Source organism: Carettochelys insculpta, chromosome 4, assembly GCF_033958435.1.
Source record: "Carettochelys insculpta isolate YL-2023 chromosome 4, ASM3395843v1, whole genome shotgun sequence".
NCBI classification, from domain to species: Eukaryota; Metazoa; Chordata; order Testudines; family Carettochelyidae; genus Carettochelys; species Carettochelys insculpta.
Genome location: NC_134140.1, coordinates 127,169,177 through 127,196,189, shown reverse-complemented (window position 1 = coordinate 127,196,189; position 27,013 = coordinate 127,169,177). Strand labels below are relative to the sequence as shown.

The 27,013-nt window shown below is 41.0% G+C and overlaps 1 protein-coding gene across 1 annotated transcript in view; it reads left to right on the top strand.

Annotated features, from left to right (window-relative positions):
• MRPL1 (mitochondrial ribosomal protein L1) overlaps positions 1-26,387 on the top strand; it is a 35,168-nt gene extending 8,781 nt beyond the window's left edge. The window contains exons 4-9 of the mRNA XM_074993761.1: positions 721-804; positions 3,589-3,660; positions 4,539-4,650; positions 7,888-7,988; positions 19,914-19,995; positions 25,159-26,387. Of these exons, the coding sequence (XP_074849862.1) occupies positions 721-804; positions 3,589-3,660; positions 4,539-4,650; positions 7,888-7,988; positions 19,914-19,995; positions 25,159-25,289 (582 nt within the window). The 3' untranslated portion in view covers positions 25,290-26,387. The remainder of the gene's footprint in view (positions 1-720; positions 805-3,588; positions 3,661-4,538; positions 4,651-7,887; positions 7,989-19,913; positions 19,996-25,158) is intronic.
• The last annotated feature ends 626 nt before the right edge of the window (positions 26,388-27,013 follow it).

Below are 27,013 nucleotides of genomic sequence, written 5' to 3'. Positions count from 1 at the left end.
CTTTCCTCTTTCCCCTTTTTATTTTTTACCTTCTCTATTCTCCTTTTTGTTAGGCAATGGTTCTCAGCCTGCGGTTACGTGTACCCCTGGAGGTACACAGTAGCTCTCCAGAGGTGTACATCAACTCTCCTATACATTTGCCTCGTTTTATAAAAAGCACTAGTGAAGTCAGCATAAACTCAAATTTTATACAAGGACTTGTTTACACTACTCTATATGCTTTGTACTGAAATATAAGTACATTCATTCAATTTCAGTTTCTCTGCAAGGGCCTTAGCATCTTTGAATGATATAATTTCTCTCCTGGCAACAAGACAGGACAAGCATCTAGTATTGTAGTTTCATTAGGCTCCTTCGGTGTTTCAAGAGAATAATAAATTGAACTAGAGGGACAAAAATATAGAAGTGCGTAAAGCATCAGTTCGTTCTCTTTTCATATTTCAAGTAATGCATGATAAAGATTATCCATTGGTAAAATCAGGAACTTTATGTACCAAAAATAAATATGGGGTAGAACTGTTCCTCTTCATTTGTAATTTCAAAGTTCATAGTCAATATACAACACAAATGTTCGTATAATGGATCAGCTCCACACAAGCAAGAAACATATATCACCATCCTGCCCAAAAAAAGCCTTATAAGTCAAGTTCCAGTTAGTCTTTAGATGTCCCACAGTAAGATAGTTTTAAATTCGCACAAAGCACTTTTTTTTTTTCCCAGAAAAAAGTGGATCAGTTTGTCAGCACCATTCATCTGCCGTACCCTTTTGCAAATGAAATGAATAAAGTTCTGGTATTCACAGAGGTGAGTAGAAGTATGTTATTTAAGTCTTATGTTTCAGCTACATTATGTATACAACAAATGTTGAACGCTTGGTTCATCTTTATGTTTGTGTAGGACCTTTCATTCTGTAGTGTCCCAAGGTATTTACAAAGTTTCGTAAGCTAAAGGCTACCATTGGCTCTAATTGCTTAACAGTTGAATACCTTAGTTGCTACTTTTTTTGTTTTCTGCTGTCTTGTTTAAATATACTTATCAGTTAGCAGAATATTTTAATACAGTTGGGCCTTCCTGGACTGGCACCCTCTAGAACAGACTGTTCCCAAACACAGGAGTTGGTGTACAAAGAGAGAGCAGTGCTGGCCCCAGTTCCCAGGTTCCCTTTCTGTCTATCAGCTGTGGCCAATGGGTTACAAGCTGCCAGCCCTCCTACCCCAGCCCGGCTGTGCGTCTGGCCCCGCTCCAGGCCCTGGCACCCCTTGCCCCCCTCCCCCCACCAAGCTCAACCCCTCTGCAGACCCAGCTCAAAGCCCCCCACGCTGGGGGTTCCAGCTCCAACCCACTCATGGGGCTCAGGCTTCAGCTCTCCCCCAACCCCCATGTGCGTGCAGGGCTTGGCTCGGCTTCTACCCTGTACCCACCACCCGCGCAGACCTGGCTCCTACACCCCGGCCAGCTCAACACCCCACCCAAACCCCAGCAGACCCAGCTCCAAGCCCCCGGATGGCTCAACACCCCGCCCAAACCCTCGAGGTTCCAACTCCCGCACCCTAAGTTCCAACCCCCGCACCCTGTCTCAACTCCACCCCCCCACCCTGCATCTCTCGTGCAGCCCTAACCCACCTCAAACTTAACCCCCTGGACTTGTGCAGAAATCAAGGTACCTTGAGGGACTACTGTATATATTTTGCCTCATGCCTTGGAGCCTGGTATTTGTAACTCTGGAAAATCACCAAAAAGAGCTAATTTCATGACATGTAAGAACCTTAACTTCTGGAGACTTCCAGCTGATTTTAACCATTTTAATTGGGTATAAAGTGAAAAGCAACTGTATCACAAGCAGCGTAAGGTTTCAAGGATAATGGCCAACAGCATGAAATGCACCCAGAAGATGAAATGAAACCACAGCAGAAACTTGAATCCAAGTGTTCTGTAGTCACAGTGGCTTGCATCCACAAGCAACCACATTCTACCCACAGCTCCACCTAGTGTAGATTATAAAGGCAGCCCTAGACAGAATACTGTAGTTTTAATATGAAGTGACAGACACATGGAACATGGTTGCATTCTTTGTGGTAGAAAACAACACTTGAAGCCAGCTGGCCATCTGCAGACTCTGAAAGGCCCTAGAGGCCTGCGCTGATGACTGAGAATCCAGGGGCAAAGGGGATTCCAGTAGGACCTCTAATATGTGAGCCATTTTAGCAATAGGTGGCTATCGTGTGGAGGCTCTGGATATTCATGCTGTTACTTTCTGACTACCGTATCTAACAAAGGTGTCCACTTTTCATCCACTTTGCTTTCATTGAGTTCCCTGTCTAAGTCAGATACCCAGGAAAAATGGTTTTGTAAAATGAACTGAGTATCCCCAGCAGATTTCTGTGCTGCGGTATCACCAACTTTTTTCCTTGTGCCCTGTGCATAGTAGGTAAGCATATGTTTGGTGGTTTCTGTTCAGCACTGAGGTCTGATAGTAAACTAACTGGGATCACATGCAGAGAACAAGTAATTTCCAAACATCTTTTCAAGTAAAGGTCTGAAATATTTGTTTAATGGTAGCTTGCAGAAATACAGCACTTTCAAGGCTAACAATGATTTATTTGGTGATGAGGTTTTGTGGGACAGAGCCACTTCTTCAGATCAGTTTCATTTCCAATACAGACTGTCCTGTATTAGAAATGAAGTTGATCTGAAGAGGTGGGTCTGTCCCATGAAAGCTCATCACCAAATAAATCATTTTGTTGGTCTTTAAAGTGCTACATTTCTGCTGCTTTGGTTTGATGGAGTACAGACTAACACAGCTACTTCTCTGTTACTGTTCACCTCAAGGAAGTTATTAACAATTACCTTTACTAGTGCACTAAAACTTTTTCCAGTTTTTCTTTAAAAGATAAGCCTACATCTACATTACTGAGAAGGATCGACTACTCAGGGTTGATATTCCGGGGCGATGTTTCGCACATGCGCGAAACAGGTGTTTTCCGGGTCAATGTTGACCCCGTATCTCCTCGCGAGCTGTGGGTTTTAAGGAAGGTTGATGGGAGGAGCACTTACGTTGACCTTCTTCTGTGAAGACAGGCATGGAAGTCGACAGCTGAAAAGTCGATTTTAGCTACACAATTGGCATAGCTAAAAGTGTGTACGATCGTAGACTGCTATGTCTAGTGTAGACACAGCCTAACACTCCATCTACCAGATAGCTAGTTGCTTCTTTTAGATCTTAGAGGAAGAATGCACGAAACCAAGTAAAGCTAGCATAATTGTCTCACTGCAACACTGTTTTCTAGATTTGGTGAGATTATGGCAAAGTTTTTGTTGCCACTCCTTATTGGGACAGATTGAAATTTGTGTTTATGGGGAGAGATCTTCCATTAACTTTCTCCAGAGCCACTTATTGGTAAACGTCACTAGATTTTAAACAGTTGTCCCCATCAGTTAAGTTCATGTTTTTAACTCAGATTGAGTTGGTTTTTCATTCAGTGCATATGACTGTGTTGACTAAATCATTCTGTTTTGATGACTCTGAAGTAGCAACACAGCAGTAGATAATGTATACTTTATATCTGGACTATTTTTTTTTTTAAACAGAATGCAGAAGAAATTAAAATAGCCAAAGAAAATGGAGCTGCTTTTGTGGGAGGCACTGAATTAATCCAAAAGGTATTTTTTATACCAGTGTAAATTGTATTTTTCATTTTACAAAAACTGTCAGGGCTGTGAATCTTTACGCTTGTAAGCTTCAGTGGTAAAACTGAGACGTGGCACAAACAACGGTGTTAAACTCATGCCAGTTTATTGATATGTAAGTGGACATAACATGCTGTGAAAGGGACACAGTAGGGGTTATGAGAAGAAAAGTAAGCAGTGGGCCTATGTTACATGATCTACGATAAAACAGGTATGCCCTGCTTTACTTCAGTCTTCTCCTGGTTTTAAAGCAGCAATTTTTAGCTTTTGTATGCAGATCCCTAATAAATTTCAAATGGAAGTACTGACTTCTTTGGGTATCTTACATATAGTCTGCAGGAACTGCCCTCTCCCAGGTCTGTGGACCTCAGGCTGGAAACCACTGCTTGCTGAAGGATTTTTTTTTAGTCTCTTCTTGCAGTGAAAAGCTTATTTTATTTTTAAGATTTTAAAAATTGTGTATGGAGTGTAATCTTCCATTGCTCTGTAAAGCTTGCAAGCTAGAATATTTAGTTTAATTTTACATTCTCTTGTGGTTGACTTCAAGAATGTGAGCTTCCTAAAAACTACAAACTAGTTCCAAGAACTCTTTTTAAAATGGGGAATTTGTCTTCCTTAGTACAGAATCCAGCATTTTTTATATTGCTGCATTGACCATATTGCCACATGTTTAAAGTCCAATGGCTGAGAGAGACAAGAGACAGAAGACTTTTCCTTTCCAGAGCGTACTTTTTTAAAAAGGTCAATTTCTGACAATTTATCTCAAATATAAATATTGCTTGCATTTTTGAATATATTTCTATCTTTGTATAGTTCAGACTTTCATGTAATTATTCTGGTTTTAATTTCAGATTTTGGATGATGAAATCAATGCAGATTTTTACATAGCCGTTCCTGCAATAATAACACAGTTGCTGCCTTTAAAAAACAAACTGAGAAAAAAATTTCCAAAGACTAGCAGAAGTAAGGAAGTTCCATTAAATATTTTATATATGTAATATTTAATCACAGTAATGTATTCATGTTAAGTATGAAGCCTTTGAACAGGCGCTTTCTCATTCAGCCTCTTCATTTAGGAAATGAAGCTGTGTAAAATGTGTGTATGTAATGAAGCTTTTATAAACAGGTTAGAGGAACTTCACTGAGTTTGATTTATGTTTGAACCCAATATGATCTTGAAAAAGCTGGTCTTCTGATCCAGTTCCTCAGTTTAAATGAATTTGCATTTAGAATCAAGCCCTGTTTATGTAAACTTCTGGGAACCATGCTGCAAGAAACCAGTTACAGTGAGAAGTCTATTCAGATAAATACACTCAGTCACATACTTTAAAACTTACACATTGCAAAGATCTGAAATATGTCTATAATAAACTTCTGCTTATAATAAAGTTCTGTAGAGGAAAATGTTTTCACTTAAATGTAGTTAAAATGTGTGTAAATTTTGCATAGTTACTTGCACAACAACTTACCAGTTATTTGTATGTTGTGCCCAATTTTAAACATGTTTGAATGGCACCTATCTTCAATCTATTTCTTTTTCACAATTATTTTCTTCATACAAATGGCTTGTTTCTTCATGAGGCTATAAATATTCCCTCTTGAAGCCACATTTGCCACAACAACAAATATTTCCTTTGTTTCCAAATGATCTTAATAAGTTACTTCCAACATGATCAAATTAAAATCTTGCTGCTGTTGAAGCATTGGGTTTTTTTCTTGCTAACCTAGTTAAGCATTGAGAATTTAACTCAAGGTGTTTCTTTCTTCCCCAGCAGCATGTAGTATATATTTACAAACAGTCAGAGAACATTTCTGCTCTTCAGTAAATATTTGGAGCAAACTACTAACTTATTAAAACGATAACAGATTTTTCCAGGTGTGCATTAGAACATATGAAGACTCTATTATACCCTGAATTTCTAGTTTTGCAATATTTGGTTTCTGCTGTAGCCAACAAAAAGCATGGGTGAAAATAGAGTTCATATTTCAAGCAAGCGCGTGACATTATCAGCCAAATAGTGCCTTGTAGCTCAGCTAATTCTTTTCAGCCTTCTTGTTAGTGATGTGAATGGGTGTCTCCATTTCGTCTGGCTTGAGTCAATATATTGTGTAAACTATGTAATACTACTGCGTACAAGCTTTATTTTAAGCATGTTGTGATATTTTAAAATATATATGTTTGACTTACCTTTTCTGATTTGCTTTTTTAATTTCCTTATAAAAACAGATTTTCCAAACCAGATCACTAGCTGATATGATTAGGCTGTGTTGTTCTGTTACAGGTTTTTCATGTTAAATTATTTTGATATTAGGGCTGCCAGATGGTTAAAAATTAATTGCATGATTAAAAATGGTGTGATTTAAACCATAATGGAATACCATTTAAATTTTCCAGTATATTGATTTAAATTACAACAGAATACAAAGTGTACAGTGCTCACTTTGTATTTATTACAAATATTTGCACAGTATAGAACAAAAGAAATAGTATTTTTCAGTTCCCTCATTAAAAGTATTGTAGTGCAATCTCTTTATTTTGAGAGTTGAGCTTACAAATGTAGAATTATGTATTCAAAATAACTTCGCTCGGACACAAAATGTTAGAGGCTACAGGTTCCCTCAGTGCTTGTTGTTGTTCAGCCAGTTGTTCAAACAAACAAGTTTAATTACATTTGAAGGAGAGAATGTTGCCTGTTTTTTATTTACAGTACCACCTGAAAGCGAGAAGAGGCTTTCACATGGCACTGTTGTATCTAGTATTGCAAGATACGTATGCCAGATATGCTAAGGATTCGTGTGTTCCTTTGTGCGTTGACCACCATTCCAGAAGTTGCGTCCATGCTGATGGCTGGTTCTGCTTAATAATGGTCTGAAGCAGTGTGGACCAACGCCTAGTCGTTTCCATAATTTCAGTCAGATGTGAATAATAGGTTGATTTTTCTTTTCTGATGGTCTGAGTTTCTGCATTAGAGTGCTGTTTTAAGACTTCTGAAGGAGTGCTCCATACCTTGTTTCTCTCAGATTTTGAAAGGCACATCAGGCTCTTAAACTATGGATCAAGTGCTGTAGCTATCTTTAGAAATCTCACGTTGGTACCTTCTTTGTGTTTTGTCAAATCTGTAGTGAAAACATTCTTAAAATAGAAATGTGCTGGGTCAGTTGTCTGAGACTGCTATAAAGTGAAATTATATGGCACAATATAGGTAAAACCAAGCAGAAGATACACATTTCTCCCCCAAGGAGTTCAGTCGCAAATGTAATTTAAACATTTCATAAACAAGCATCATCAGCATGGAAACATGTCCCCTGGAATGGCGGCTGAAGAATGAAGGGGAATATGAATATTTAGCATATCAGCCACATAAATACCTTAGAACACCAATTATGAAAGTACTATGTGAACCATTCTCACTTTCAGGTGACAGTGTAAAGAAGAAGTTGGCCTCATGAACTACCATAAATATAAACAATTTTGTCCTCTACACCATTGTCTGAACAAGAAGTAGGACTGAGGGGCTGTGCAGGTTCTAAAGTTCTTACGTTGTTTTGTTTTTGAGTGCAGTAATGGAACAAAAAATTCTACATTTCTAAGTTGCACTTTCACAATAAGGAGATTCTGTACAATACCTGCATTTTTCAATTTACCTCCTACTATTTTGGTTTTTTACAGTCTATACTATATGTACTGAAAATATTTGGCATGAGCACCATACACTTTGTATTCTGTGTTCTGACAGAAATCATATCTGAATGTATAGAAAAATATCCAAAAATACTCAAATTTCAGTTGCTGTTCTGTTTCTAAGTGTGAATAAAACTGATTTAACTCACCAAAAAAAAAAAAAAGTGTTGTGGGCATTAGCAGCAATTCGACACCTCTACTTGATATGTTTCTTGCTGATAAATTACATCATTATAGAACTACTGATATGCAGTAATTAGTGATTAAAATTACATAGGCTTTGAAAACAGCTCAGTCTAACTGGGGAGCATAAATTTATGGGTCCATAGGGGGCCTTGACCCTTCTCTCAGCATCTTGCCAGTATAATCCCAGGTGACCGTATTAGATGTCCAGGAGGAATGTGATTTCTTGTCTTGACTCCTTCAGAGGGAGCAGGTCCAACTCTCTCTCATTTTGGTCCTAGTAGATGTAGGGTTGGGACACTAATACTTTCTGATGCTCTTGTTTTTCAACTTAGAGACTCTGGGCCATGACATCCCTACAATGCTGGAACTCTTTAAAACAGGTCATGAGTATATGGTAGAAGATGAGAATCGTATCCGCACAAGAATAGCAACGGTATGCTCTCCAAAGAATTTTCTAGAAAATAATTCATTTCCTTTCCTTTATTATTCAGCACAGTAGTTAATTATTAACTGAAAGATACATAGTACGCCCTAGGTAACTTGTATGTTTTGTAGCTTTTTAGGAATGTTGTTCAATAACCGGTTAACGAAATACATTGTGCTGTTCAATGATTTAAGTTACAGAAATTCCTGTAAATCATTAACCTTTGCTAATATTAGAGTTTCTCTATTAAAAAAATTACAAAAGCAAGGTGTGCCTAACACTCTGAGAAATGAAAGTTATCATCAATAGTCTATGGTATGACAATTTGCCACCCTATCATAATGAACACTAATGCTAAATGAAAGCAAGGGATAAAACGCAAATATAACTGGGACCTGTATTACGGGCAGATTCTTTGGGAACAGTGTTTAACTTCAGTATCAATGTCATTGAAGATTTTGCATTTGAACAAAAGTTTCACCACAATAAAACAAGCTCCCGTTAATTCACAATTTGACTTTCTGGGTCACTGGTCATTTTGCTTTTTCTTAGTTTTGCTCTCCAGGGTCGTCTTTGTTGGTATAAAAATATTCCATCAGTTTGCATAGTGAGATCCAAAAGTACTTGCTTCAGGTACCTTAATAAGTAGTGTAGGCTTCTTAGCGCATTTAAAGTCCTATCTACACAACCTCATTGAAAGAAACAAATCTTTAACTTTGGATAATATCTGCCAGTCATGTAGTACATGTGTACATTGAGTACTGTACGTGCGTGTTTTTAAACCTGGTTTCTCTTTGTCTTTATAAGCTCTTCCCCTCCCTTTTCAATGTTACTTTTCATATCTGGTGTCTGTTACCTTTCTTGCTCTGTGTTCTGTTCTCTCCTTAAAATTCTGCATCTCTCTCCCTCCCCGTCCCCATTTTGTTTCTTTGTCTTTTAGCTGTCTGCCCTGTCTGACTCTGCTTTACTTGTACTGATGCCAGCAAAATGAAATTTACCCAGATTCTTAATCCCTGAAGCTTTTTATCTAGAAGTGTTTCATGTATCAAGAATCTTACAAAGTCTACTTAGGGGGTTTCGTACACAGTAGTGCCTTGATTTACATGAGGGTTGCGTTCCCACACACACACACACACATCACATAACTTGAATTTCTCAAGTCGGGGGGGGCAGGGCTTTTTTCCACAGTGGAACACATGTTCTGCAGCTGGGGAGGCAGCAGGAGCACCTGGAGCTCCTTTGGAAAGGTAAGTCCTGGGGCAGTTGGGGAGGGTTAATCCTGGCAGTGGGTTGGCACCGTAGGAGGGAGGGAGAGGGGATTAAGCCTGGGCTAGGTTAAGGCAGCAGAGGGTGGAGTTAAGCTGGAGTCATGCACAGGGGTGGGGTTGAACTGGACAGGGGGGTTAAGTAGCCAGAGCTGCACGTGGGGGGGTTTGAACCGGGGGTGGGGTTGAACTGGGGCCGCATGGGGCTAGAAGGCTTGAGCCAGGGCTGGGGGGAGCAGGATTTTGAGTTGCACTTAACTTGCGTTAATGCAAATTAAGCACAACTCAAAATCACACTCTTCGAGGGTTTACTGTATCAACAAGGATTTGTTCCTCATCTTAATATTCGAAATGAAGTTCCATGAAAATTTTCCTCGTGAAACTTAGTGTAAGTTGCATAGAAATTAAAAATTCTCTTTATGTTCAGTCTTTCTAAAATTATATAAATTAATGCTGAGGAAGGTGTGCCACGTCTTTGTACGAAGTCTGGCTCAGATTGCAAATCCCTCTGGAAAGGGGAGCAAAGGCAAGGGAAGATTTGTATTGCAGAGTACCCCAGAACCCTGATAAGGACCTCCTTGTGCTTGGTATTGTACAAACACACAGCAGGAAAAGGGACAAAGAAACTTACCTGAATGCAAGACAAGAGACAACAGGTGGATACAGAAAACAGACAGGAGAATTCCAGGATAACTGTGAGATAATGGAAACTGCACAGTTTGGGACTCTAGGGCTACGTCTACACTTGAAGCATCCGTCAACCGAACGATGCTACACGCAACTTGTTCTGTCGACGGAGAGCTGCCAGACTGCACTGCCCTCTGGTGACAAAGCAGAATGACAGCTCTGCAGAGGGGAGCCTGTACTTTCAACAGTGTTATTCCTCAGATTTCTGAGGGATAACACTGTTGAGGCAAATGCGGAGTTCTGTCAAGACTCCGTCGACAGAATGCTTTATGTGTGTAGGTGTTCTGAGTTATGTCGACAGAAGGCCCCTTCTCTCAATAAAACTCTCTAGTGTAGACACAGCCTTGGAGTTTGTAGGGAACAAAGCTCTCCCAAGTCCTTAGGAAAGGGATTAACTCAGATATATGGAGATCTCCACACTAATCATTGTTTGTCCTCTCTGCTCGGACGCACACTCGCTGCAGAGTGCCTATATCAACCGTGCAGCTAACAGCAGGGTTTTCCTGAGGCTGCCAAGCAGCAGCTGTTGTGGGGCTCCAGAAGCAATTAATGAAATTCCAAACTTAAGTAACTCTCACCTGGGCTTCGGTGTGGAAGTCCAGATGATAAGCAGGAGCCTGTGTGATCTGCCTTCAGCCCTGGGTTCTAGCCCCAGCTGTATCCTGAAACCCAACAAACCTCATCCACATAAGAGCTGCAGGAGAGGAACCATCAGCTGATACTGGGAAAGAGACAGTGCCGTGCATGTTTGATGCCTCCCTGTAACAGGGCGACAAGTTTTGGGACATGGCATAGATATTCAGATCTCTCCTCCTGAATCCTCATAGGCACAGGTGCAAGAAGCCTGCTAAAAGAAGAGCCGTTGTACTGACTTGCAATATGTGTCACGCGATCATCATAGAACAGCACTGAGGTCTTGTCTGTCTATGCCTTAAACACATCCCAGTGTTGCTAACATGAGTACAGCTCTGCAGGTGGTAAAGCTACTTCAGACATGGCTCTGGTAGCTCCCTGGCATTTTACTATAGTGTTGTGTAAACCTGCTCCCTACAAAATTAAAAAAAAAAAAAAAAAAGCGGTATTTCAATCGTGAGTGAGAAGATAATTACAAACCACAGCAAAGGGTAAAGCTGCTTTGCAGTACAGGTTGAACTCTCTAGTCCGGCACCCTTTGGACCTGACGGGTACCAAACAAGAGAATTTGATGGAGCATGGGAGGTCTGTGTTGTCTAGCAGCATTACCGACACTTGCAGCGCTTACTGGGCTTTCAGGAGGCATTAGGGGTAAATTACAGCTTAACAGCATGGAACACTGAGAGCTAGGACTGGTGGCTGGAAATGTCTACACTACAGCAATCTGCCGAGAGAAGTCACTGTTGGAAGAGATCTTCTGACAAAACTTCTGTCGACAGAGTGTGGCCACACACAAAAGTGGATCAAAAATGTGATTTGCTCTGTCAACAGAGTGGCTGGACTGACTGGCCCTTTCTTGACAGAATGGCCAACCAGAAGCGCTGTGGATGGGGCTGCCCAGTGACCCGGAAGCCCTGTCTGTCAACAAAGGGCCCCCCGGAGCATCCACGCAACTTTTTTGTCAACAGATTCCATTGAGAAAGGCATCGTGCCTTGTGGTGGAGTGGCAGAAGGCTGTCAACAAAAGCCCCGAGTTTTGTCAATGTACTGTTGACAAAACTCATTTTTGTTTGTGGATGCTCTGTGAGTTCTGTTGACAAAACCCTCTAGTGTAGACATAGGCCAGGAAATTTGGCCACACCCATATAAGTGGTTGTCAAGCAAACTAAAATCATGCTGGATTATGGACATTGCCAGACTAGAGAGGTTCAACCTGTGCTCCCAGATAACAGCACAATACTTCTAGCCCACGTTTCAGCCAGCATGGCCCTTCTCAAACAGGAAGGGTAAAACTCTTCAGTGTTACTGTCTACAGTTGTCCATTAATTTGTCCTGATCTTTGAGTCATCATAATACCACGTTCCCAAACAAGTCAACATTTGTGATATTTTCCATCTAATAAATGAAACATTTGAGAGGAACCAAAGAAGCAAGGACAGAGGTCTTCAGTCTGCAAAATATAGAGGGATGGAACCTGAGACAGAAATCATATGTTCGTTTTTCTCCATCTCCCAAATGTAATCGTAATCCTTCCAGATACAAAGGATAGAATGGGACTGAATTTGTGTGCGTTAGAACATTGTTTTGTAAGATGGATAGGTTGCTGTTGATTGTTCAAAACATTCTTCTTTCTTCAAAGCTGTTTGGTGCATCACAAAATTTTTGGTCTCTTTGACCTAGTGTGTGAAATCAAGAATTTAACTCAGGTCCCCATTCTGTACAAAAAGTTGCCAGAGAGTTGTGTGTTGGATAGAGGGCTACTCTCTGAAAAGCAGGGTTTCCCAACCTCTGGGTCAGGACCCAAGCGTGGGTCACCATTAGATTTTCTAAGCGTCGCCGGTTGGGCTGCTCTGAGCTGCCTGTGACTCTTTGAGGAGTCATTTGCAGCTGCTGCCGCCACTCACTCCTCCAGCGTCCAGTCCCTGGCCATGCCACGCTGAAAGGGAACTCGATTTAAATGGTTTAATGGCCGGCAGGAAGGATCTGGCCATTAAATCAATTAAACTGAGCCCCATTTCAATGCGGCAGGGCAGGGAAATGCTCATGCTGCAGGTGGGGGAAGGTAATAGGAGGGCTCAGGGGAGCCATGTGGAGGAGGCGGAAGTGGCCTGGCTAAACAGCAGCAGCACATGTGTGAGGTAGGTGTGGCGGTGTTGTGGAGCTATGAGGGGTTCAGCCTGAGGACGGCGGGGGGCAGTTTGGGGCTGCAAGCGTTTTAAGCCTGGGGCTGGGGGTGGTGCAAAGCAAGATTTATAAAAGTATTTTTCCTAGGGGGTAACCTCTCCCACCCAGTTTTGAATTGCCTTGGGTCGCCAAGTCTTACTGAATTGACAACATGGGTCGCTGCCTCAAACAGGCTGGGAACTGCTGTGTATAGTATATTTTGCAAGAATTTGCTTTCCTTGAAATAGAAAGTTACAAATAGCGTGTTCTAAAGAATGTGTGCTTTAGCAGCACCTTTTCATTGATATATTAAAAATCTTATTGCTGTTTCCATTACAGATTCTTAGTTTCATTGGTTTGTACCTAAACCATAAAAAGAAGTACACATAAAAGTGTGACAGTAGTTGTAAAAACCAGTGAATAAAAAGCAATAGCTCAGTCTGAAAACCCTGCTTACATTTTAAACCCATACCATTTTTCCTCCTCATAGTAACATGACTTAAGACCAGAGATGTGGGTGCTGTTTTTAAAATAGAGTAGCTATTTTGTTTAAGAAACTTGTAAAAACCCAGCCCTTGCATTTTATGAGTGCGAATCCAGGTTTATGTTGTGTTGTCTTTGGTAAGGCATGTAAAGAGGAGACTTAACAATTAATATTAGTACCTTTCTTTTAGGTCTGAAATGTAAGGGCCTGAATAACTCCATGTGTGGACAATCTCTCAGTCCAGAATAAGGAACATGACAACCTGTAACTATGCACATAGACAGAACCTTGAGTGCAAGAAGTAGTGAGCCTTTTAAAAGTATTTATCTTCAAGGGAGTAGAAGGTACTAGCACCTTACAGTGTACTCACTTAAATTTTTCCCTCGTTGGTTGGAATAAATTTTGTTCCATGCACCAAGGCATGTGGGGAAGTGCACCACCAATAGAAACACATGCTTCCTGCCATAGGGGCTCTACTAACCAGCTGGGCAAAGCCCGAATTTTTCCTGGGTAGCTGCCCAAGTGCTCAGCTTACAGGAGACACTGTTTTGAAGTATTAGGTATTTGTTGAATTTCTTACTCTTGAAAGATTTTCAGCTAGAAATCTTGACAGCATTTATCAGACTTCAGTTTAATGACTGTCTTATGGAAACCCCTGATGTGTCAGACAAATGGCAAGAACCATTTCTGAGTTTCTGTTCCTCTGCAGGTCACCCCAAAACAAAGCAATAGACAGACAAGAACCAGTGAAATAGGCAAGCATTGCTACCCAAAAGTCTGATGGTGGTAATGTGACTTTCTTGCCTTCTATCTGATTTCTCCATTACAGAGGAGGACAATTTGGCCGAGTATGATTAATTTAGTCAGTTGGTAGCCATATTCTGGTTGCTTTGTAGCAAAATGGTTTTTATATGCTTGTGGTCTTAGACAAAGTGTATGTATCCCAGTGCCAGCCACTTGTTCGGTCAATGGAATAATTTTCCCAGCCAAAGCCTCTGTCTGCATTTAAGCTCACTCACTCTTCAGCTGTAATTTACCATCAGTGCAGCTTTACCATGAGAGCAAGAAAAGAAGCAATTATGTGGACGGAGCTCAAGTGTTTTTACAGCATAAAGTTTCTCTGAGTCCTGTTGACACTATAGCTTCTATTGTTTCTTAATGTAAACTGTGTCTAGAAAGTTTGCTAGGATGCCTAAGATCTTTATCCTGATGCTTCTGTACTCTAGCCTTAAATTAATTTTGATTCTTCCTTGCTCCAACCTCTCCCAAGACTGTAGGCATCTTAATTTCATCATATAATTTATCTTTGCTTTCAGAGCAACCATCTGTACTTGTTTACTTTAACCCACATTTTAACCTTTTGGCATCACTAGACTTGCACCATGGTCTGGCTGCTGCAGAATCCATGCTCCTGTGTGCGCCTACGGCTGCTGTGTTGTCTCCTTTTACTCCCATCCTCTGATGGGGGTGTTTGAGGTCCTTGAGATATACAGGAAAAAAAAGATTGTGCCAACTAGATCCTTGTTCTCTCACTTGGTGATTCTCCCCCAAACGCAAATTTGCAGGCGGTGAAATGACACTGAAAAAGTAGCGAGCAGCACTAGAGGGTCTGTGGTTCTCTCTTCCCTGAGCCCGGTGTTCCATTACAACCCCCACTTCTATTGTTTTGCTTCCACCTCTCTCTCCCCCCTACTTCCAAGCCCCTCCCAGGTCTGCTGGCTCTGAGTCCCCCTTGTCCTCTGCTTGAGGAAGTGAAGATATTGTTCCAGCTCCTTCTCTATAAAATGAGTCTTTGTCCTCGTAAAGGAGCTTGATGTAGCTAGATGAGGAACTTCTGGATTAGGGAGGTTGAACCTGTATTAGAGAGAATCTTCCTAGAGCCCCTTTCAGTGCTTATTGTGTTTGTAAGTAAATATAATGGCTATTGAAAGGAGCAAGGCAATGTAAACACTAAGGACCCAAACTTCAGGACCTTACTCAGGCCGAATTCTTATTACATTAAATTGGAGTTCTGCCTGAGGTGAGGCCCTTAGATATGGGTCCCAGCGTTTGTTCTGTTTCTTTTTCTTACCCAGTTGTTTTACTTAGACTTCATTTGAAGAGAGCGGGTGCTGTAAGGATCTCAGTAGATGTTCCTTCTTATACAACATCATGCCTGTAAATCCAGCAAATGTACCGTGAGAAATAGGCAAGCTTTCTAGTTTGTCTTCAAACACCCATTATCTTTATGTACTGTGAAATAAGCAGTAAATCATCACACTGTTTTAGGGGCAAACACTTTTTTTAATGACCAATTTTTAGTTGCAGCTCTTAAAAGGTTAATGAACTTGAGCCTGCCTGTTATTAATCAGATCACCACTACAATTCTACTTATTTGGAAATTGCGCCCTCAGTTTTTTTGGGACAGCTGTTATTTTTCATAGGGGAAACAGTTATAGAAAAACTGAAGGCTAGAAAACATATTGGCTAAATCAACACTAATGCACATTTGTTCTAGACACTTCACTTAGGAAAAAAGGTAGCATACAGTAAAATGGAAGATGGATTGATTTGGTTTGCTGTGTTTGGTTCCCTAGGAATGTATCTTCTTGCATGCATTGCTCTCATACATTGAGTTTGCTGCAAAACCAGAAATGACTGAGACTGAGGGCTAGGTTTTACCTTCTTTGGAACTCTTGAATGTTGTATGAAATGAATTTGACTGAACTGAAAGTGATACAGTTCCAACTACAACGAGAGAAAAAGCTCTTTTCAATGAAATGGTGGTCTGTATTTATCTTCCCTTTAGAACAAAAGGCATGAGAACTCAGGTGAGCATGCTCATACTATTAGATGTTGGAGAGGGGAGGCTAACTGAACTGATTTTTGTGAAGTTAAAAATGGAAGTAAGGTGTGATAGTCTTGTCTCTGACTTTTGGGGATGGGGAAGCAGAAAGGGAAATCCGTCCTTTCTGGCTGAATTGTATCATTGACTTCAGCACCAAAGAAAACTTGGCCCTTCATATACATTTACTTTGTTTTTAGAGGTATGTTCCATTTTTTTTCCTTAACAGCCAACCTATTACTGTGTTCCTAAGAGCACCCCATATTACCAACAGCATCCTCCACAAACTTCATCATAACCTGTAATATTGGACATGGATTAAATAGTTAGTGTGTTTGGGGTTTTATATTTTTTGGTTTTTATTTGTGGATTACTGACAAGATGGTTTATAGTGGTACATTTTGGGAAAATGGATATTTACAGAATGGATGCCAATTGTATTTGTTAACCAAAAACTTAATTGAGAGTGTTCCATAAATGAAACAATATGGCACATTTCACTCCAGTGTAAGAAATTTGATGGAAATTGACAAAAACTGAAGCAAAAAAGTCAGAAATATTGCAAGATTTCTGAGTTTGTAAAATAAATGATAAGGAAAGACGTAATGTTTCATGTTTGTTAAATTATGTAGTGTATAGATCAAACTTCCCCTTGAAGAGTAACTGGAAATTTGCTAACAAATACTAAAAGTGGAATGCATTCATAAAGTGCTAAAGATACTGAATCAGTTGCAAAACTGTTTTCCTCTTGTCCCAAAGAAATCAGAAGGTTGTTCACCCAGCCTTCATATAAAACATACACATTTTCATGTAACATTTTGCCCCTGTAAACTGCGAACTCTTCTGTGTTTTTAAAAATTCTGCCTCCTTTATTAGACAGTGTTTTTTATAAAACATATGAATGATTTATAGAAAAGAGAGATGCTGTTTAGTGCATACTGGAGAATTTAAAATCACTTGTCTATATTGTATGGAAGGGAAAAATAAATGGGGCATGTTGCAGATCCCCTTGGTGTAAGCTTTTTGTGCATTAAGATCTTGGTTTAAAAAACAGGTGTAAGTACAGGTTACAATTTTCAAAAGTGATTAGTGATTTTTGGGTTCCCAGTTTGACTCCTTTAAGGCCCTGATGTTCAGAAAGTGCTGAGCACCTATCCCCTGAAAATCAGGCCGCCTTTGAGGTGTGTCAAATTGAGCAACCAAAACATGGCATGAACCATGAAATAAGCCGTTCCGTTTGAAATCTGATCTCCTCAAACTCAGCCAGTCTGGGGCCAGGCAAGCCTTGTCCTTTCCCTGCACAGCTGTTATCCAAGGGAGCTGGGAGCTAGTGTTCCCAGTAATGCTGCCCAGCTGCTTAGCAGAGCACTGACAGTGAGGTTTTGGTTTCTCTCGATGATGCACATGGATGGAAAAGATTAGCAGGAATATTGATCAGATCCACCTCGATAGGCAGCACAGAAATGAGGGTCTGGGTATCCAGGCTGGGTCTGTCACCCTCGCACAGCTCCTGCCAGGCTCATGCCTTAATCCATCACTTGTCATGACTATCAGCTAGGAGCCTCTGCTGGAGTTACTCCCAACAGCACAGATTGGCTTTACCTCCACCTCCCAGGAGCCTCTTCCAGCTGCAGCACAGGAATGCGTATAGCAGCCCTGCAACCCTCCCATCTCCCTTTTCCCCCGTCCCCTTTTGGATTAGGATTCTTGCGGTTTCAGCACAAAGAAATTTCAGATGTAAACTGCTGAAACCATGAAAATGACCCATTTTAAGACCCTATGGCTGTGAAATTGACCAAAGAGAAGTATACATTTGGTTGAGCCCTAAGAATAATGTATCAGGAGCTAGCATCTGAAGAAGTGAGTTAACTCACGGAAGCTCATGCTCTAAACTTTTCTGTTAGTCTATAAGGTGCCACAGGACCCTTCGTTGCTGCTACAGATCCAGACTAACACGGCTACCCCTCTGATACTATCTAGAAGAGGTAATAAACAACACGTTAGCTAAATCTACTTCGTTGTAAACTCCATTGAGTACAGAGAGAGAATATAAAGAAAACAAGAGAAATTAAAAGCATGGGCAGAAAATAACATGAGATTCAGCTTGAAAACATACGATTCCTAAGCCGACAGGATAGTAATCCAAAACATACTCAGGGTCAGGAAGGCCTCTGGGAACACACATAGTGCTGAGTGAAATCTGTGGGTGGTAGTGGATAGCAAATTAAACATAAGTCTGCAAGGCATTACTCTAACAAAAATGGAAATACAATTTTTGGCAGCATGTATGGAATCATTCCAGAGCCACAGGCAGTAATTAGTCTACATATGTGTGTGTCTAGCTTTGATGTAACTACCTCTGTAACAATATGTTCAGTTTGGAGTATCCCATTGGTAACAAGGTATTGATAAGTTTGGGGCACAGACAAGAACACTGATAAATTAAGGGTGTGATTGGCTTGGCTGGAGGAAGAATTCAAAGAGAACTCAGCTTAGCTAATGCTTTGATCTAGCAAAGTGTTTAAGCAATCTCATAGTCCCATGAAGGAAATAGGAAGGCAGATCAGTGTCGATGGTATTGAACTAGAAAATGTAGAGAAGTTCGCATATCTGGGGAGCAACATAACGTATGAGCTAGATTGTAAGAAGGAAATAGTGACTAGAATAGCGAAAGCAAGAGCGAGTTTGAAGGCGATGGATAATATCTGGAAAAGCAAAGCAATTAGCTTAAGAACGCAGCTGGGCATCTTGAAAATGTGTATTCAGCAGCATGAGACATGGGTGATAATGAAAGATTCAAAAAGGAGTTCGAAAGGAGTTGTTATAGAAAGATTCTGAGAATAGGATGGATGCAGAAAGTCACCAATGAGGATTTATATAGGAAGATACAGCCAAAAGAGAGCCTGCTGCAGAAGGTTATAGTATTTGGCATAATGGATGGTTCAAATAGGAAAGGCAGACCCCACAGAGAATGGATAGATGATGTAGTAGACTGGCGCGGAGCTAGTCTACAGAATCTAAGCCACTCTGCACTGGATAGGGAAAGATGGAAGGAAATAGTGAGAGAGGCATCAGACATCAACGGGCGCTGAGCCCACGGTTATTGATGGTGGTGATGATGATAATCCATTGACTTTGGAGCTACTTGTGTACTAGATATTACATATCTGCTTAAGTGCTTTGCTGAAAGTGGGCTTTAGCAATTGCAAATTTGGAACTGCTTGAAGGGTGGAATAGCAACCAAAGTCAGGATGAGTGGTTAGGGCTAGAATGATGCATAAAAATGAGTAAGGAAATATCTGGGCTACAACATGAGCTCAATGAGATTTAGTAAATTGTGTCATGGTGGAAACCCTTCTCATAGGCCACTTGAAACTAGAGTGTGAAAGAATGCTAGAAAATGCACTATTAAGTCATCTGTCTGCCAGTGTTGTATTGTTCCTTAATCAACATTTCTAACTCTACCATGTGTGTATAAAAAGTCCTGCTTTAGAAATAGATCTGAAGTTATCCACACATTCTTCAATGAAAGAACTTTGAAAATTGATTTATGTTTGTTTTTCACCATGACGATTGTTCCTGTTTAATCTCGAGTATCTTGGTTTGCCATCTGAGTACATGAACGTGTGCACGTGAATATTGTATTCGATGTTCACGTTGCTACTTTAGTGGTTTATGTAAATATTTTTCTTCATAGTAGTGTATCCTCTTGCTAATACAATTTATGGAATTTGCAATTCCTGATATCTTAAACTGAGGGAAAAATTTTAAATTCAGACACCCAAAACTCAAATAAAATATTTATCCAGCCACTTTGAATTGTAGTAATCCATCAGCAGTTATTTCTGTATAACTAATTTTGCATTGACCTCTTGCAGCTGGATATGCCTAATGAACAGATAATTGCCAATCTGGATGCAATTATTAAAGATGTCTGTACGTTCAAGCCATTGAGCTATGGTAAGTAGCTTTTCCTTCAGCCTCTTCATTGAAATTAAGGCAAATTACTAAATAAGAGAGTTCTCTTCGTCATTGACTATTGCTAAACACTCGACAAACATGTCGCTTCTTTTGCATTTAGGACAGAGGCAACATTTTGGCCTGATCCAGCCAGATACTTAAACTAATGCCTCACTTTAAGCATGTGAGTGGTCCCCTTGATGATAGAAGCACTGTTAATGTGTGACTTGCCAAATCAGGGCTTCAGCGTTGCTCTGGACTAAAGCAGTGGTGTCCAAGAGAGATTTAGCAGATGGCCACAAGCACCGCACGTGCGCACACACCCCACCAAGATTACTCGCTGGAGCCCGCTAGGGTCAGAGGAGCCGCCGCTGCACTTCTCCTTAGCTGCATTTTGCCACACTCTGCTGCCCTGTTTGCCATATGTAGCTAATGGGGAGTGTGTTGAACACCACAGCGCGAGAGGACAGCCTAGGCTAGAAATGACGCAAAATTGCCATCCCCTACTGAGGGTGCAGGGAGGACCTTATGATTCCAAGGGGAGTGTTTATTAGTGGTTCCACCCAGCATAGATTCGCTTCCCCTGAGGATCTGGAGTCACACGTCACCCACCTCGGAGAACTGTCACAGGCCATAATTTTGGCACTGATGTTACTGATTTGCCATTTTCTTTCCTATTAACTTTCTACGCCACAGGATTAAGTCACTTGTGAATAAAAATCCAATCCATGTCTCTCCTCTCGGTTTAGAGAAGATTTGACTCTGTGTTTTAACTTATAACAACGAAAGTGGATCCTGCAGCGTGATCTTACAATTGCTGACTTCATCATATAGTAAACTCTCGGTGACTGCCTTCTGCATGACAGGAGGGGCAGGTGTGGTTAGTATTACAAGAGGTAGTCTAATGTTTAGTAGCTTTAAATAGAATATCCATGGACTGCTCTCTAATGTTAAATATTTCCCTATCTTTATTTTTAACATGTATGTTACTTTCTGCAGTACCAGTAATTCTTCCCAATCTGCTCTTTGTAGAAAATGCTCCCCCGTCTCACAGCGCTTGTGCTCTCCTTTCACTGTTGTTGCACATTTTCTGTTCAGGATCCTGGCATGATTTTAAAATGCTTTTTCTTTTCCTATGGAGCAGAAGAAAAATGAAGGGGTGGGGGGAGTCCGTGTTTTAAAAATAGCATAAGTCTTATTGGATCACCCAAAGGATGAGCTGAAAGGTTATCAGTTATCAGCTGAAAGGATAGGGGTCAAGTATCCTGACTTTCTGAAGTGTTTTGATAACTTCAGGTTGAACCTCTCTAATCGAGAGCGCTCGTCTGGCAACATCCATAATCCGGCATGATTTTAGTTAACCAGATGACGACTAGTCATGGGGTGGCCAAGTTTCCCAGGGGCCCATAAATTTCGTTTACTGCCGCTAGTCCTGGCTTTCAGAGTTCTGTAATGTTCTTCAGCTGCAGCTTACCCCTAAATGACTTTTAAGAGCCCAGTAAGCAGTGGAAATGTTGGTGATGTGCTAGACAATATTGACCTCCCATGAGTCAGCAAATTTGTCCGGCACTGGTCAAGTCTCGAGGGTGCTGGATTAGAGAGGTTCAACCAGCACGTCAACCTAATAAAGTAGATAAGCAGATCCATAAGCAGATGGAATGGATTTGAGTTGAGGAAGAGTCAGTTTTGCTCTTTAGGGACTAATCCTTTTGATTTTTAGTGTGGTGGTGAACATACACGGGTAGGGGTTTTTGTTGTTTTGTTTTTTGTTTTTTTTAAAACCACCCCAAAAGTCAACTTTTAACCAAAGTAACAAAGGAAAGGTGATGTTCAAAAATCTGCCATTCTAAGTAGTTGCAGGTAGTTTCCTGGTTTCCATTCCCTTCAAGCCTTATATTCCCCACCCCATGCAATATATTACAACCCAAAAGTTCTAGGATTTCTATTACCACGGGTGCAAGTAGCTATGCCACTGAAAAAGCCTGCTTAGGGTAGAGCTCTCCTTATCAAACCGAAAAAAAGTCACTAGATTAAGCATGCAGATTTATGTTGCAACCTATCAAATAATTTGTATTCATACTTCCCCAAAGGCAAACAGATAGGCGATCGCTCATTGCTATATGATCATCTTCCATGGGAGCTGTGGATCTTCAGGTGGCTGATAAGGCCCACCTTGAACCACACGTTCTATTATGGTGAGAACAAATGTTTCCAGGTACAGCAGGAAGCTGTTGACCATGACCGGAAGCCAGTCTCCCCTTCCTGCTGTACCTGTTGTTCTTCTCAGCCTGTCATCAGGCAAGTTCAAAATTCAGGGGACCATCAGGTAAGACTTCTCTCCATTTTGAGAGATCCTGGGCAAGTACCCCCCAAAGAAACCCTAATGGATTAATTTTTCTTGGTTGCTTTCTTTTATTTAGAAAGGCTTGCTCACCATTCAATACTTGGAGTCTGGAATTCAGAAATTGTTGGTGTTTTTTCCATTAATGAAAGTACAGAATATAAATGACTAATTTATGAGTTTCTGTATCTCTCCAGATGAGGAGAATTAATTCTTCTCTGCTCCATCTCTCTGGAGACAAAAATATGAATTCTAGGATTATTTTTAATACAGTTTTTCTTGCTTGACATACCTAATAACAATTCAAAGAAATTCCAGCTTCCCTACAGTTAGTTATGTTGAATATTAACGTTGGGCTGTGCTTAGCACTGGAGAGAAAAGACTAACTATTCTCAGTGAGAAATTTTAAATCATCACAAACAGCGCTACAAAGGAATAATGGTGATAACCATGAATATTTAATCATAGTGGTGTTACTTTGGGACTAAAGTAATATTGTGTTTGCAGCACACTTGAAGTTTGCATTTATTACATTATTATTCCATTATTTATATTTCAATTCAGGATTCCATTTAAATTCCTTATTCAGCTCATTTTTGGTGCTTTGTTCTATTGCTTGCAGTTTTTAGCATACATTTGATGCTATTAAAAGTGGAAATGACAAAAGTTAATGTTTACCTCCCATATCAAATGGATCACTGAGCCTTTTGGCCTTTTCTTCTCACTTCTTTTGCACTCTAAGTTGGGAGGTAGAACCTCTGCAGCTCTTCTCACCTTGTACTCCAAGTATAAGGCATGCTGCTTTGAGCTTGCCATAGCTAATATAAGCGCAGAGCATACTGTACTTATAACTTGTGTAAAAATACAGCGAAAAACACTCCATGACATACAGTTCACCCTGGGGGAGGATATGAGTGAGAGTGAGCTATATTTTACAGGTGTTCATCATATCACTTCATGCACTACCAGAGGGTGCTCATATTGTGGTTATGAGGGAAGCTTAAGAACCTATTTAATCCATGGAAGTGGGGCTCCCCATTGCTGTTGACCTATTTCTTTTTGGATTTTGAAGCAGCCTCCAGGAAAGGGTCAGACATCCGTGTCTATTCCTCTCATTGTTTCATCTCCCTGCTGATGTAATGACTCACCAGATGGTCTACGTTCCTCTTGCTGTTGGGTGGAGTCTGGGTGTGACAGTACTGAGTTGGGCCGTATTTCTTCTGAGCGGAAATATGGACCATGCACCACCGACGTTAGCAGGAGTGCTGCTCATTATTTTCCTTATGCTTGAATCTGAAGGAGAGCTCTGTGAGATGCGTACCTCTTTGGAGGGCTAAAATATTTCCTCAGTCTGTGCTTTTATGCTGGAGCTCTGCCCTGTTACACCACTCTGCCCACTTAAGCTAGTTTCTCACTGTCCTGGAAGACAGGCGGAGTCTCTCTACCAGGTCAAAGTGGGCGCTTTAAAGGAATTGATCTGTATCGTCAGTTTGAAATAAGCTTTATTTCTGATCATGGAAAATTCTGTATGTATGTTCCTGTACAATTGTCAGAAACACTTAAGTGATGTATCTGGGAGCCTATGGCACTTTTGAAAATTTTACCTTAAGATTGTATGTTTGGTAGCAAGAGCAAGACATTTATAGGTTGTCAAGGCACCTAACATCATTTCCCAATAGTACTGTTCCTGTCACAATAATTGAACCATAACCAAATAGATTTTGAATTAATTCATAAAAATTTAAAAACTGCAGAATTTTTCTCATAAATACATGTGTTGCAAACAGATAACTAGTAGGTAAGGGGGAAAAGGTCAGGAAAGTTAGTCGTTTCTCAGAGTAGATATTTAAACCAATAACCAACTATCCCAATGCAAAGAAAGATAAGAATTGTAAGAGGCCAAAATGGCTCCATCAGGAGCTCTTTAGGTTACCTGCAAATCAGAAAGGATTCCTACAAAAAATGGAACCAGGGACATAACTGAGGATCAGTGTTGAAAATAGCTTAGGAGCTATCAGAAAAGCTAAGGCACAAAATGAGTTGCACCTAGCAAGGAGTGTAAATGGCAAAAAGAAATGGTTCTATAAATGTGTTAGGAGCAAGAGAAAGATGAAGGAAAATATAAGGCCGTTATTTAGAAGGGAAGGAGAGCTACCAGTGAACACCATCAAGGAAACGAACATGTTTAATGCCTATCTAGTTTGTCTTCTCTACATTCCTCCGTTTCCACGTCTGTATATAAATGTCATATCCGCACTAGTGTAATCTGACAACATCGTGATTGAGAAATAAACAAAGTGCAAATCAGGCTGTGTCTCGAGACATCCTTTAAGCCAGTATTGCTCAGTGATAACTGCCTGTCTTTTAGATAACTGCTGGAGTTGGGCGTAGGATATCATGCACATCATGGTAAGGTAACAGAGAGGGAGCTGCGCTAGTCTATACACTATCAAAACAAAAAGCAGTTAAGTAGCACTTTAAAGACTAGCAAAATGGTTTATTAGGTGATGAGCTTTCGTGGGACAGACCCACTTCTTCAGACCATAGCCAGACCAGAACAGACTCAATATTTAAGGCACAGAGAACCAACTTGCTTACTGTTTTTGGTTCTCTGTGCCTTAAATATTGAGTCTGTTCTGGTCTGGCTATGGTCTGAAGAAGTGGGTCTGTCCCATGAAAGCTCACCTAATAAACCATTTTGCTAGTCTTTAAAGTGCTACTTGACTGCTTTTTGTTTTGATCATGGTAAGGTAAGTCAGCCTGCAGGTTTCAAGAATTCTGCAAAAATAATTTAGACGTTATTTTTTGGTTTTGTTTTTTAGGCCCGTTTGTGCAGCGTTTGATTATTAAAGGTTCGTCCACTGAAGGCTTACAAGTAAATCCCAAGCGTTTTCTCCCTCAAGTAGAAGAAGCAGAAACGGAAGATGCTGAAGAAAAACAAGCTCAAGGATAGCCTACCCGTGCATTATCCTGCAAATTCTGTAAACATTTTATGGTTAGGAATCCCCAAGAGGGGACTATCTATAGGTCTGAGTATTTAAAAATGTATGTCCCTATTGATTTGTTTGATCGTTCTCAGAAATTGGTAATACCGCCCAGGCCTCATCTTTTTTTTAAAAGAAGTTAATAAATCTCATATTTGAGACTTCATTTCTAATTCTTGCAGTGTCAAATATATCTTTAGGCTTTGAGCCACTTGACATTTCTCCCAAGTGCAGGTGAAAGCTTTCATCAAGGTCAGTTTGGTGTCCACTGTGGTGTAATTTAACCAAAGCTTATTTTATTGTAGATTCGTATTGTTATTGCTACTCTTCCAGGTTAATAATTCTCTTAATTATCCATAATTCCCCATTACCGCTAATGGGAATGAAGGGCCCAATCCTTCGAGGTGCTGACAACGCTCTATTGCAGGTGAAACAACTGGCAATAGAGTACTTGCACTCTGCAGGTTTATGCTTTGATGCATGCTAGCTACACTAGTTCATCTTGTTGGAGATAGATGTAGGTTTACTAGGCAAAAATGCATCAAATTCCACTCTCCATAACCCCAGTGTACATTGAAATAACTCCACTGTTTCTCTTGGCATTTGCTGCAGACGTCATTCTGCTCTGCACGTTGTGGAGCTTGCCAAGGAGACATAAGCTTATCTTTGTGCTCCTGCAATGCATGGGCCTCTGGAAGAAGACTGGTCCATGGGATCAGAAGGACTTATCTGATATACAAGATCACAGGGATATACATAAGCCTCTTGTTTTTTCAGCTCAAAAACTGTTAACTCTGGGAGCTAGGATCCAGGGATGTCTAGTCCGAGCCTCATATATATACACCACGGCTAGCCTGAGTTCTGTGAGCCCCTGTTAGCTGGGCTGGGCCAGCTGCAGGTGTTGAGTTGCGGTGTGGACCAATGTTCCCTCTAATTTTGTGATGTCCATGTGAAGGATGACTTCTGTGATGTGCAGCACTACAGAGGTGCTGTGTGACACATTATGCCCTTCTGGGTGCACATAACAATGAAATCAGTGTATAGACGGTATGTGGTGGGGATGGGGCTCAGGGCTGCTGCAGAGATGTGGGGCGGGGGGTGGGCGGAATGCCGTGGCTAGGGGGTTGGTCTCTGGGTGGGAATGGGGATGAAGAGTTTGGGGTGCAAGCTGCACTCAGGCTTCACAAGGAGAAAGGACCCCTCTAAGCCCTCTCTTGTAGTGAGGTTCAGGGCCAGGTGAGAGGTGCTGTTCCTCAGTGGGAGCAGCTCCAGTGGGGCTGGGCCGGAGGGGGGGCATCTCTCCCCATCAGCAGGGCCCTTGATAGCATATTGCACAGCCACCCAGTTCACAGGGAACATAGGTGTAGACGGGCAGTTCTCAAAGTGTGATGCACAGGCCATTAGTGGTCTGCATCCACCTTGCAGGTGGGTCACAAGTTCAGGATTTGCCCCTTCCCCTGCACCAGGGAGCCCTCCCTTGCTCTCCAGCCCTGTGCCCCTTACTCATGTTACAGCTGCTTGCCTACATTTTATGCTCCCGTAGAACAATATGAATCATTTAGGCTGTGTCTACACTAGTTCCCTACTTCGAAGGGAGCATGATAAGTAGGGTGCCGGGAGATTACTAATGAAGTGCTGTGGTGCATGCACTTCATTAAGCTAATTCTCCCCTGCGGCAACTTCCAAGTGTTAA